Source organism: Capra hircus, chromosome 26 (genome assembly GCF_001704415.2).
Source record: "Capra hircus breed San Clemente chromosome 26, ASM170441v1, whole genome shotgun sequence".
Lineage (NCBI taxonomy): Eukaryota > Metazoa > Chordata > Mammalia > Artiodactyla > Bovidae > Capra > Capra hircus.
In genome coordinates, this window is record NC_030833.1 from 30,535,969 (window position 1) to 30,548,357 (window position 12,389).

General features: G+C 36.1%; 1 protein-coding gene across 2 annotated transcripts in view; it reads left to right on the plus strand.

Moving 5' to 3' along the window:
• Positions 1-12,389, plus strand: part of CHUK (conserved helix-loop-helix ubiquitous kinase) — a 40,912-nt gene that overhangs the window by 11,265 nt on the left and 17,258 nt on the right. For both annotated transcript variants that reach the window (XM_018041347.1, XM_018041348.1), the window contains exons 10-15: positions 4,410-4,604; positions 5,565-5,667; positions 8,263-8,386; positions 8,777-8,928; positions 10,537-10,598; positions 11,920-12,029. In XM_018041347.1, coding sequence (XP_017896836.1) covers positions 4,410-4,604; positions 5,565-5,667; positions 8,263-8,386; positions 8,777-8,928; positions 10,537-10,598; positions 11,920-12,029 — 746 coding nt within the window. The remainder of the gene's footprint in view (positions 1-4,409; positions 4,605-5,564; positions 5,668-8,262; positions 8,387-8,776; positions 8,929-10,536; positions 10,599-11,919; positions 12,030-12,389) is intronic.

The following is a 12,389-nucleotide window of genomic DNA, read 5'->3' on the forward strand; positions in this document are numbered from 1 at the left end:
CTCAGTTTTACTTCTAAGTGGTCTTATTGATCACTCCTTTGAAGTATCTTTTGGATTTTCCCCCTCTCTCATATTGGTACCATTTCACCTCATTCATTTAGGTCTAATCATATTGGATTTGTTTTGGTGAGGAAGGTTCCTACCTGGCTTTTTGCCTCTATACTTCCTTTCCATCCTATAGTCCGTATTGCATGAACTGCCTGTTTTATTTTTTGAAAAGGCTTTTTGATTCTCCAGTCCAAGAAACTAACAGTTTTTTCTTGCCTACCAAATCAAGTCTACTGGGTTTGTGCGGGTTTTCTTCATTTAGGTCTACCTCATCCAAGTGCTTGTTTCATTTCTCTTACCCTTTACTTCGCTTAGGACCAGCTTGTCATTGCACCTTATGCTATCAAGCCCATTATCCATTTTTGTGTTGACAGATGCTGTTCTTCTGTCCAGGCTGATATCTCTCTCTCTATATCCCCTCACCTATACTGGCGCATACTCAACTCTCCTTTTCTCCAAACTGTGTCTACCTCACAGTGTGTCATTTAACCATTTTTATTATATTCTCTAGTTGTTTCTCATCTTCCATTCATGCCTCTCCACATAGATTGTCTTCTTTAATGCTGAGATTGTTTTTCTTACTTTTATTAACAGTCATCTATCCGACCATCACAGTGTTCCTATACTGGCATTCTGTACAAAGCTGGACGTGTACCAGATTCTCAGTAAATATCCATTGATATGAACGAGAGGTTCTGTTATGCTGTATATGTAGAAACAACTCATCTGTGATCTTTTCATATTTGTTGATTACTTGTGGTAGATAGTGTTTCTAAAATGTAAATGAGAAAGTAGTAGTAATGTCAGGTTTTACTCTTACCTTGATATACTTCATTAAATAGGAACTTGGTGTTGATGTCCTTCTTGGCTCACATTGAAAAGACAGCTTGTGTCGTGATTTGGTTTTCTTCTACTGTGCCAAGGAGTAAATCATCCCCCAGCATGTTAGACAAGCAGGACTTGGTGACACCTTTTAGTTCTTTGTTGGTTTCAAAAATTTTTGGTTTTTTTTCTCATATTTTTCAGTCTTTTCATGGTAACCATAACATCATTTCTACTTGTAAGGAGTCTGTGAGCATGTGCTTGTTTTACAGAGCACGAGTAAGGACGACTCCTTATGTGTTTTGTGTTCTATAGACTTTAGTTCAGTTTGTAGCACTGAACTGTATATCTGTGAATCTAGGCAAAATATATATATATATTTATATTTATTTGTAGTTTAGGTATGTGAACATGAAGTCTCTCAGTTGTGTCCGACTCTTTGCGACCCTATGGACTGTAGCCTACCAGGCTCCTCTGTTCATGGGATTTTCCAGGCAATAGTACTGGAGTGGATTGCCATTTCCTTCTCCAAGGAATCTTCCCGACCCAGGGATCGAACCCGAGTCTCCCACATCGTAAACAGACGCTTTACCATCTGCAATCTCAGCCAAAAGGCCGAGAAGCAGTTTAGGTACAGTAACATCTTCTTTAAAGGATCAGTATTAGCGTGAGGTTTCAGAATAAGGGGTGTGTAGGGTACTAGTCATAGTAGTTCAGGGTTGCTTCCCAGACATAATAATAGGACTGAGTTTTGAAGGATAAGGAAGTGTTAATCTGGAGAATGGGTAGGGGGAAAGATTTGCAAGCAGAGGAATGTCATGAGCACAGAAGCATGTATGCAGAATAGATTGCTATTATTATAGGACATTTTTCTAAGGTATTTATTATATTGTTAAAGGAGGGAATGACATCTGTTTTATTTTCATTTAAAGAAGAAATCAGCATAGCTAGTGGGAAACTGCTGTGTAACACAGGGAGCTCAGCTTGATGCTCTGTGACAACCTAGAGGGGTGGGGTGGGAGGGAAACTGAAGAGGGACAGGATATATGTGTCCTTATAGCTGATTCACATTGTTATACAGCAGAAACCAACACAGCATGCTAAAGCAATTCTCTTCCAGGTAAAAATGAATTTAAAAAGTAAGCTCATCCCATATTTCTGGGGGGAAAAAGAAAGAAGAAATCAGTAAAACAGTTACTGAATTATTTCCTTTCCTTAAGAAAAGTTTGTAGATTCTGATTACATTTTTTCTAAATATTTATTATGAAAAACTTTAAATATGCAAAAAAGTCAAAAAAAGTATACTGAACATTCTTTGCCACTTCTTTCATGCCTGTAAGTATAACAATATCCTAAGAGTCTTTACTTAGCTGTCTTTTTTTCCGTATTACTTTTCTTCCTTTTTTTGACAATTTCTTCAGTTATATAACTTTAACTATAAACTGAATATGGATAACTTCCAAGTTTATCTCCTTAGTTGTGATTGTACAGCTCTCTGCCGAGTATTTGTAACTACACTTGGTGGTCCCACTGGCAAGACATAATTCATGAAAAACTGAGCATGTTTGCTCTATTAACTGCTTCTACAGCTTTTCCTCTGCTTCTTACTTGCCCCATCACCCTTCCATCACTTTGGCTGTCTGACTATTCCATCTCCCTCAATCTGCATATCCATTTATTTTGTACAGTTTATTTTTTGAGTGTTTTACCAATTTTAAACTTGTTAGGTTGTCAATTTAGAAAGCTTTCCACAGTTCATTTTTGCTTACTGAATAAATTCCAAATGCTTACATTGGCATTCAGAATCTGTCTTGGTCTCATTTCATCCTACGCTTTTAGTCTTATCTCCTGTTTTCCCCTAAGGGGGCATCATTTTAGGTACATTTGATTATGCTCATCCCTTTCTACTTCTCTGCCTACTTTGTTGTTTTTTGCCTAGAACTTTTCTTCTTTCGGTCTTTTCTTGTTCTAGTCATTCTTTTCAAAGTTCAGCTCAAATAGTACCTCCTTATAAAGCACCCCTTTCCTCCCACCAAAGAATCTTCTTTGAAATCTGCATAATATTTTATATCATTACAGTACCTATTGCATTTTGCCTTGTCTTTTAGTTCTTTTATTGTGTCCTAATATCTTTTATTTGACTGTTATCCTATAGAGGGCAAAGATCATTAAGTTATTCAGCTTGCATATCCACTACTAGCACAACACACTTAATAGTTTGTACCATAGTAGATACTTATCAGATATTTAAATGAACAAAAGAATTCATTTAGGTTGTATTTCCTCTCCCTTTGTTTTGCTCCCTTCTATCTTGGCTTTGGTAGTGGGATGCTGTGAGAACCCCGTAATAGTTTGAAATATGCCCTCTGTAAAAGTAAATGTCCACTTTAGGATTTTCATACTACGTTTCTGCTATTGATCTTAGTGGCCACTGTCACAGGATAAAATCTGCCGAGGCTGGGAAGGAATGGCAGGTCTCAGCTGGTATGCTTGTATTGTAATCCATGTCAACTTGAAAGATTCCCTTCTCTTCCTCACACCTTTTTTAAACTTGCTGCTGCTAAGTCGCTTCAATCGTGTCCGACTCGGCGACCCCATAGACGGCAGCCCACCAGGCTCCCCGTCCCTGGGATTCTCCAGGCAAGAACACTGAAGTGGGTTGCCATTTCCTTCTCCAATGCATGAAAGTGAAAAGTGAAAGTGAAGTCACTCAGTCGTGTCCGACCCTCAGTGACCCCATGGACTGCAGCCCGCCAGGCTCCTCCGTCCATGGGATTTTCCAGGCAAGAGTACTGGAGTGGGGTGCCATTGCCTTACTTAGAAGTTATTATATACTAAAGGGAAGTTAGTTCTTTACCTCTGTGATAAACATTTGTGTCATCAATACTTCTAATCATTTGCATCCACTAGTCAGTATAAGGCATTGGGAAAACATAGGTATTAATTTTGTATGGCTTATCCAAGGGCAGTAGAAGGACACAGATTTAAAATTAGATTCTGTTCAGAAGACTGACCTCTAACTCTGTAACTATCCTTGGTTACCTCAGTAGAGCCCTGCCTGACTCAGTCTCACACTTAGTTGGCCTGTATCTGGCTACTTTCAGTGGGACTTTTAAGTGAGAAGTTCTCAGACCTCTGGTTTCTGTTTTGCCAAAAAGGAGAGTAGAAGAGCTGATTAACAAGATGTTATGTGAAAGCGGTTAGCTTGTGGCTGGCATCTGTTAGGCAGTTCATAAACGTTTCCTTCTAGGTCAGTGATACCTTTCTGAAAAGTAAGTGTTGCTTATTTAAATTGGAGTTTTTCTTTCTTGATTTTATACATCCCTAGAATTTTCACACTTAATTCCTGGGAACTAACATCTGTTGCAGTAGAAAAGTAAATTCTACTCTTTAGTTTTCAGAATGTCATAATTATAGATTTCATTTTGGAAAATGATTGAATCTTATTTAATGCAGAGATAATGCCCTTAAGTAACTAGCACTGAATCATTTATGTAGCAAATAATCAAAGTTATTTCTCTTTTTTCTTATTTAAACAGATAGTACATATCCTAAATATGACTTCTGCAAAGATAATTTCTTTTCTGTTACCACCTGATGAAAGTCTTCATTCACTACAGTCTCGTATTGAGCGGGAAACTGGAATAAATACTGGTTCTCAAGAGCTTCTTTCAGAGATGGGAATTTCTCTGGATCCTCGGAAACCAGCCTCTCAGTGTGTTCTGGATGGAGTTGTAAGACAATTCTAATATACCTAGAGTATAAGAAATCTCTTTGCATACAGGGATTGCATGCCCTGCATTTTTGATGTCTGTTTGGAATCATCTGGGGAGTGGTCCACATCTTATAATTCTTCTTTTAGTTTTATCCTACTCATTATGCTTATTGCTTTGCAAGGTGAAAAGACAGAAATGAAACGTTGGTTATTTTAAACTGTATATGACATTCTCTTTGGTGCCACTTCCATCCTTTTTTTTCCTCTTTTTCTCCTGAAGCCTATAACCTTGAAATCAGACCAGCAGTCTCATAGGTCCTGTCAGAGGATGGATGGATGGTAATAAATGATTCTGGTCATGACTCATTTCATTTTCCTTTTTTGACTTTGTCGAGGCATATTTTATATATCATATAATTTAACCATTTCAAGTGTACAATTCAGTTTTTTTTTTTTTAGCAAACCACCCTAATTGCACAGCCATCATCATAAATCAGTTTTAAAACATTTCCATGTCTTTATGTTCTTTAACTACTAGTATCCATTCTGCCCACCCCAGAAAATCACTAATTTACTTACTGCCTATATAGATTTGCTTTTTCTGAACATTTCATACAAGTGGAATCTTAATCTCTTGTGTCTCATTTCTTTCACTTACCGTTATGTTTTTGAGATTGATTCATGCCATAGCATATATCATTACTTCATTCCTTTGATTACTGAAAAAGTATTCCCATTGTATGTTGTTGTAACTTTTTGCTTTTGCCCTTTTGGGTCTGGTGACTGTTTTCACTTTAGTCCATACTACTGTTACTTATTTTCCTTAAATAAAAATTTAGACCTTAAGTCTGTGAGATGTTTGCTAAGAACTTGACTTCACAGTTGGCATTTCAAAGTAGGAAATTTGGTGGTTAGGTACTTAGAGAACCTAGAATTTTCAAGAATCTTTTCTTCTTAATTGTTGGTTTTTTTTTTTCAGAGGGGCTGTGATAGCTATATGGTTTATTTGTTTGATAAAAGTAAGACTGTATATGAAGGACCATTTGCTTCCAGAAGTTTATCTGACTGTGTAAATTATATTGGTAAGTATAGTTCATTTACTGACTGAGCTTTAAACCTGAAGTAATATAATTTTGACACGACATGATTAGTAGAAATGGTTCTTTGGTGTTTCTGTTCTGTGTCATACTTCAGGATTCTATATGTGCTAAAAGATGGGTTTGTATGGTTTGGAAGGTGAAGAGGTAGATTTTAAATCACCACCAGACTCCTCATTTGGCAGAAGACGACTTTCCTATGAATATGACTCTCACGTGAAAAACTGAATCTTCACTATTAATTAAGCCCACTTTTTAGTTTCTTCACTACTTAAGCATGTTCAAATACTTCATTTTATCCTATGAATACTACTTAATGTTCAAATGATTTCATTTTTCCTCAGCGAATTAATGTTTTCTACTAAAGAAGTAAGTGGTTAATTTCTATCTACCCAAAACTAAAAACAAGCATATTATAAAATCAAGGACAAAATTGGTCACAAGGGCTGAAATTATGTAATCTTTCCTTTTCATTAGTTTAAAAAAAAGTTCTAGATTTATAGAAAAATTGAGCAGATAGGACAGAGTTCTTATGTTATTCCCCTGCACATATAGTTTCCCCTGTTGTTAACATCTTACGTGATTATGGTACTTTGTTACAACTAATGAACCAATATATTGTTATTAACTAAAGTTCATACTTTATTCAGATTTCTTTTAGTTTTTATCTGGTGTCCTTTTTCTGTTCTAGAATCCCATCCAGAATACCATGCTACGTTTAGTTGTCCTGTCTGCTTAGGCTCTTCTTGGATGTGATAGTTTTTCAGATTTTCCTTATTTTTGATGACCTTCAAAGTGCTGATCACATATGTTGTAGGATGCCCCTCTGTTGCAATTTGCCTGATTTTTTTTCTCATGATTAGGCTAGGATAATGGGTTTTTGAGAGAAAGATCAAAGAATTCAAGTGCTATTTTGAAAACATTATATAAACGGTACATACTATAAACATGATTAATGACTGTTAGTGTTACCTTGCTCACATAGCTGAAGTAGTCAGCTTTCTTCACTGTGAAGTTTAGTCTTACCCTCTCCTCCTTTCAATACTCTGTGGAAGGAAATCACTGTGCAAGAATCCACACTTAAGGAGTAGGAGTTACATGCCTCCTCCTTTAGGGTAGAATGTCTATATAATTTATTGAAAACGCTTCTGCTTACATGAATTATCTCTTCTCTCCCATTTATTAATTTATTTAATCATTTATGATATAAATTTGAATTCATGGATATTTATTTTATATTATAGATTATAATCCAATACTAGTTTATTTTGTTATTCAAATTGTTGCAGCTTACCTTAGAAGCTCTTTCATTTGACTTCCTGTCCTTCTTCTACTTGACCCATCAGTGAGGGTGTTTTTGTTTTTGCTTTTGTTTTTTTTAAGCATTTCCTTACTTTCTGGTACCATGTAGTATTCCAGGCGCATCTTTTAAATTTTCTACCATAGTCCTAGAATTGGCCATTTCTCCAAGGAGCCCTGGTTCCTTTAATTGAGAACAGCATTAGAAATCAAAATTTGGATACTTGGTATGCTTCTTGCTACTGGGGTATCATTTCTGGGCACTTTCAGACTTTTTTTTTAAATATATAATTTTTTTCTAGACTCTCTTCCCCTAGACTATTTTTTTTAAAGTGTGTGAGTTTTTATTTTGTTTTGTTTGTTTGGTCTGTCAGAGGAAGCCTCAGGATTAAGTGTGGGTATGTAAAAATAGAAGAGAAGTTAGTTGAGGCTATCATTATTAGGGGAGGCAAAGATTTTTCCATATACACAGCTTTATTTGTTTGACATCTGTTTCAGATAATGTGTTTTCTCAATGTGAAACCTGTTGTAGTGCCCTTTCTCTGAAGATTTTCACTGGAAAAGAATAACAGAATATAATCACCACCTTAAAGTACGAGATGAATCTCTCTTCAATCTTGGAGAATTTTATAATGTTAAAATGAAATTTCATTGAACTTAATATCTACCTGCCATGGTTTTAGAAAGAAACGTCCCCTTTACCTAAGAAAACACAAGAGATTATCATAAATAGATAATTTCATAAGTCTTGCATTGAGAAAGGCATATCTTTTAAGGCATATTTTTAAAGGCATATTGTTAAAGGCATATTTACCCAGTGTGTTTTTCTGAAGCTGGGTTGGTAGTTCAAGAGATGAAATTTGTTATTCAGAAGCAAAAAAGACTATAGCAGATTGTGGAGTACTTGGGACTTAGTTTAGAACTTCAAAAGAATAAATAATTTGGATTATTGGAGAGGAAAAAAAAAAGAGGATTCCAGATTGGAGAGAAACAAGGAAGAAAAAGACAGATACAGGAATAATTGTAAGCTTTGTGATTATGTAGTAATTATGTCTTCATTTTTATTTCCCCTTGTATCTGGAACAGGACTCAAGTAATGTGCAGGTGTTCAATAAAGTTACACTGACTGAATGGAACTGTAACAAGTGGTTGTTTCTAGCATCTGGTTTCTAGCATCTATAGGAATATTTGTATGGACAGAAAATCACGAAGAATAATAAATGAACACTAGAATCTTAAAAAGTAATTCCCGTCTCCTTTCCCCTGTCTTCTTACACATAGTACAGGACAGCAAAATACAGCTTCCAATTATCCAGTTGCGTAAAGTTTGGGCTGAAGCAGTACACTATGTGTCTGGGCTGAAAGAAGACTACAGCAGGCTCTTTCAGGGACAGAGAGCAGCCATGTAAGTGAATTCTCTTGTTTATAGGCACAGTGTCATGTGCATTCATGCTCAATTAAATTTTGCTGCTTTTCCCTAGTCAATATCCCATGCAAAAATATATTACTGGGCCGGTTTGTAATGTAATATTCTGATGAGGCATGTAGAATTCTTGTTAACAGTCTGAAACCATCCAGTTGCAGTAGACTAACAGTAGTTCCTGAATGCTCCTAGTATAAGAAGATTGTTTTATCATAGAGTATCACAAGCAGAAATTCTTTAGAGATGAGATTCTAGAGATCAGCTATGTCTCATAGATTGATAATAGGAACATAGGCTTTGGGCTTATGGCAGTTCGAGTTTTTAAGCTTTTGTAAAATGCTTATATCTTGTTTTTGTCTTGCTGTGGTTTAGGTTAAGCCTTCTTAGATACAATACTAACTTGACAAAAATGAAAAACACTTTGATCTCAGCATCTCAGCAACTGAAAGCTAAATTGGAGTTTTTTCACAAAAGCATTCAGCTTGACTTGGAAAGATATAGTGAGCAGATGACGTACGGGATATGTAAGTGTTGGATAATGTATTTGAAACAAGTGTCTCGTCTCTTGAAGCCATCTGCTGTGTTTCCTTCTTACCTGTTAGCCAGTTGTTTCACTTGCATTCATATTAGAACAAAAGATAGGACATCTCATATTATTGTAAACTGTATTTGGTTTGAATATTAGTTTTTTTTTTTTTTTAACGTTTAGTTGAGCAGCTTTACTCTGCCCACCCCTCACCCCCACAATTGGACTAAAATTGCTCACCTTTAGAAAAATGCAAAATGATTTAAGAATTTGATTGTCAAACCTCATTTAAAAAATAGATACAAAGTCTGGATTAGGGTGACTTCTTAGCCTGGGATGTCTTAAATTACTTACCCTTCTATAAATAATAATACATGCAATTTCAGGGTTTTTTTTAAAATTTCTAAACAACCTACTGTGGAGTCCCATTGTTTTTTATTGTACATAGCCTCCAATGTTTTGGTATTTAATTCTAAGCTTATCTCCCTTCAGATGTACTAAGGAAATGTAAAAAGCAGAGTTAAAATTCAAATAATAAACCAGAAGAGTTGCCTTCAGCATTTCTGTTTGTATACTTATCTTGAGCAAGATGTGTATATTTCAGAATTAAATGATCAACAGTGTCTAGCTGGGTAAATAAGTTTTCTTACCAAAGCTGGTTCTATGATTGATATTTTATTTCTGTTTGTATATTGTAGGCATTCTGATGAATAGCAAAACATAGTTATTTCATCGGATTATCTTTGACTTACCTTACTAAGTTGTATATCTTAGACTACTGTTTAAAAAGAGTGAGGTAGACCTATGTGTGCTGATATTAAAAGATCACTTGATCTTTAAGGCAGCAGTGCTTTAAGTTGGAGAAAAAAGCAAGGAAGGAAAAGTATATAGAGATGATTCTATTTATGGGAGAAAAGGAGATGTGTCGCTGTAAGAAATGATTCACACTGGGATCGCAGAAGGTGGAGAGCGGAGGGGAGGAGACTTCTATATCTCTATATAGTGTTTGATTTTTTAAAAATACCATGTTCATGTATTACTTTAAAAATTTTTTTCTTTTTTTTAAAGAGAAAGTCATCTGTATTAGTTTCCCAGGGTTGCCATAACAAATTGCTATGAACTGGGTGGCTTAAAACAATATAAATTTATTATCTCACAGTTTCAGAGGCTTAAAGTCTAAAATCGATGTGTTGTCAGGGCCATGCTCTCTGAAACCTATGGAGAAGAATCCTTCCTTAGATTCTTCTGGTACTTTGCCAGCAATCTTTGGCATTCCTTGGCTTGCAGCTGTGGCACTTTAGTCTCTGCCTCTGTTGTGAAATGGCGCTTTCCCGTTCATTTGTCTGTTGCTGTGTTTCTTCTTCTTTTCTTAAAAGGACACTAGTCATACTAGGTTAAGACTCAACCTTAATTTTAGCTAATTGCACCTGATGCTATTTCCAAATAAGGTCAAATTCTGAAGTACAAGGTTAGGGCTTCACCATCTTTTGGGGGAACAATTCAACTCATAACTCTGTTTTTGATGTTAATATGGCAAGGAGATGGGTAGGTCAGTAATTAAACCTATGGCTATTTCTGAGATAACCAATTAAGACTCTTTTTTTAGCCTCAGAAAAAATGTTAAAAGCTTGGAAAGAAATGGAAGAAAAGGCTATCCACTATGCTGAGGTAAAATCACTGAGCTCATTCTGTGTGCTTATTAACTCCTGAGGTCTCCCTTAGAAATTCTTTGCTTTTGGTTTGTAGAGTATTTCTCATATCATTCCTGAATATCAGACAGATACCTAGTATGTGTATGTAGAGGGAAGTACTACAGTGGATAAAAACAAGAGCTTTGGGTAAATGAGACTAAAATGAAGCCTCACTGAGCCTCAGTTTCCATGTTATATTATGGGGACCTTTTTTAGTGGGGTTATACAGATTTAAGTGGGAGTGACTAATAAATGGTAGTTATCACTGTTATTTTTAAGACTGGTTTTGATAGGATGGCTGGACATCCTGGTTTACTCGGATGTTTACCTCTCTTGCCTTAATTATCAATTAGTTAAGTTAGTTTACCTCTCTTGCCTTAATTATCAATTAGTTAAGTTAGTTTACCTCTCTTGCCTTAATTATCAATTAGTTAAGTTAGTTAAGTGAAAAACGCTCAGTCGTGTCCGACTCTTTGTGACTCCTGGACTATACAGTCCATGGAATTCTCCAGGCCAGAATACTGGAGTGGGTAGCCTTTCCCTTCTCCAGGGGATCTTCCCAACCCAGGGATTGAACCCAGGTCTCCCACACTGCAGGAGGATTCTTTACCAGCTGAGCCACAAGGGAAGCCCAAGAATACTGGAGTGGATAACCTATCCCTTCTCCAGGGGATTTTCCCACCCAGGAATTGAACCAGGGTCTCCTGCATTGCAGGCAGATTCTTTACCAACTGAGCTATCAGGGAAGCCCTTATTATCAATAATACTCTCAAAATTTTGCTGGTTTGGACAATAAATTTTTTATGGTCACACTGTAGGTGGCAGATTGCTTCTTTACCTGGTACATCTGTCTGTGGTCCCATTAAATTGTTGCTCTCCTTGATGCCAGCACTTCCTGAGGAATGAGTGTGGCAGTTGGTATCCTGGGTTGGGAAATCCAGTGTCTTTATCTTTCTGCATCCTTATTCAAGTTGGGAACAAGAGACACTGAAAATTGTAGAATCAAGATGCAGTGGTATTGATAGTCACTTTTACTTATTAGTGACACTTCTGTCTTTTTCCTTCTCAGGAGGAGAAAGAAAATGCTAGTAGTCTACTGTTGTCAGGAGAGAAGCCTGAAATAAGTTGGTTCTCATATGAAAGTTACATGCCATAATCTGAGAGACAAACAGGCTTGAACAAAATCAGTGTTTTATATTAAATCACTTTGTTCTGTTACTGTAAGAAGTTATTCTCTGAGTTCCTCATATTGTGTGGTGGTGAGCCTGTCATTTCTTTTGTGTTTCATCATATTTTAGGTGGGTGTCATTGGATACCTGGAGGATCAAATCATGTCCCTGCACACTGAAATCATGGAGCTACAGAAGAGCCCCTATGGACGACGTCAGGGAGACTTGATGGAATCTCTGTAAGGGTGAAGTCATGTTGTTAGTGTTGGTGTCTGTAATTTTTGGTAGCAGATTATTCTTTCATTGTATTTCTGGAAGATTATATGTGGTTCTTTTCTATAGTTTTCTTTCCACAAATACATTGGCATCATATTTAAAAAGGAAGTTTTTTCCTAATCACAGGAAATTTTGGCAATAACTCTTTGGGTTGATGTTTACTATTTATTTTTAAAAAACTTTTTATTTTATATTGGGGTTATATTATAGTTGATTAACAGTGTTGTGATAGTTTCAAGTATATAGCAAAGGGACTCAGCCATATATATATATATACACCTATTCTTTTTCAAATTCTTTTCCATGACCTTTGCTTTTTAAAT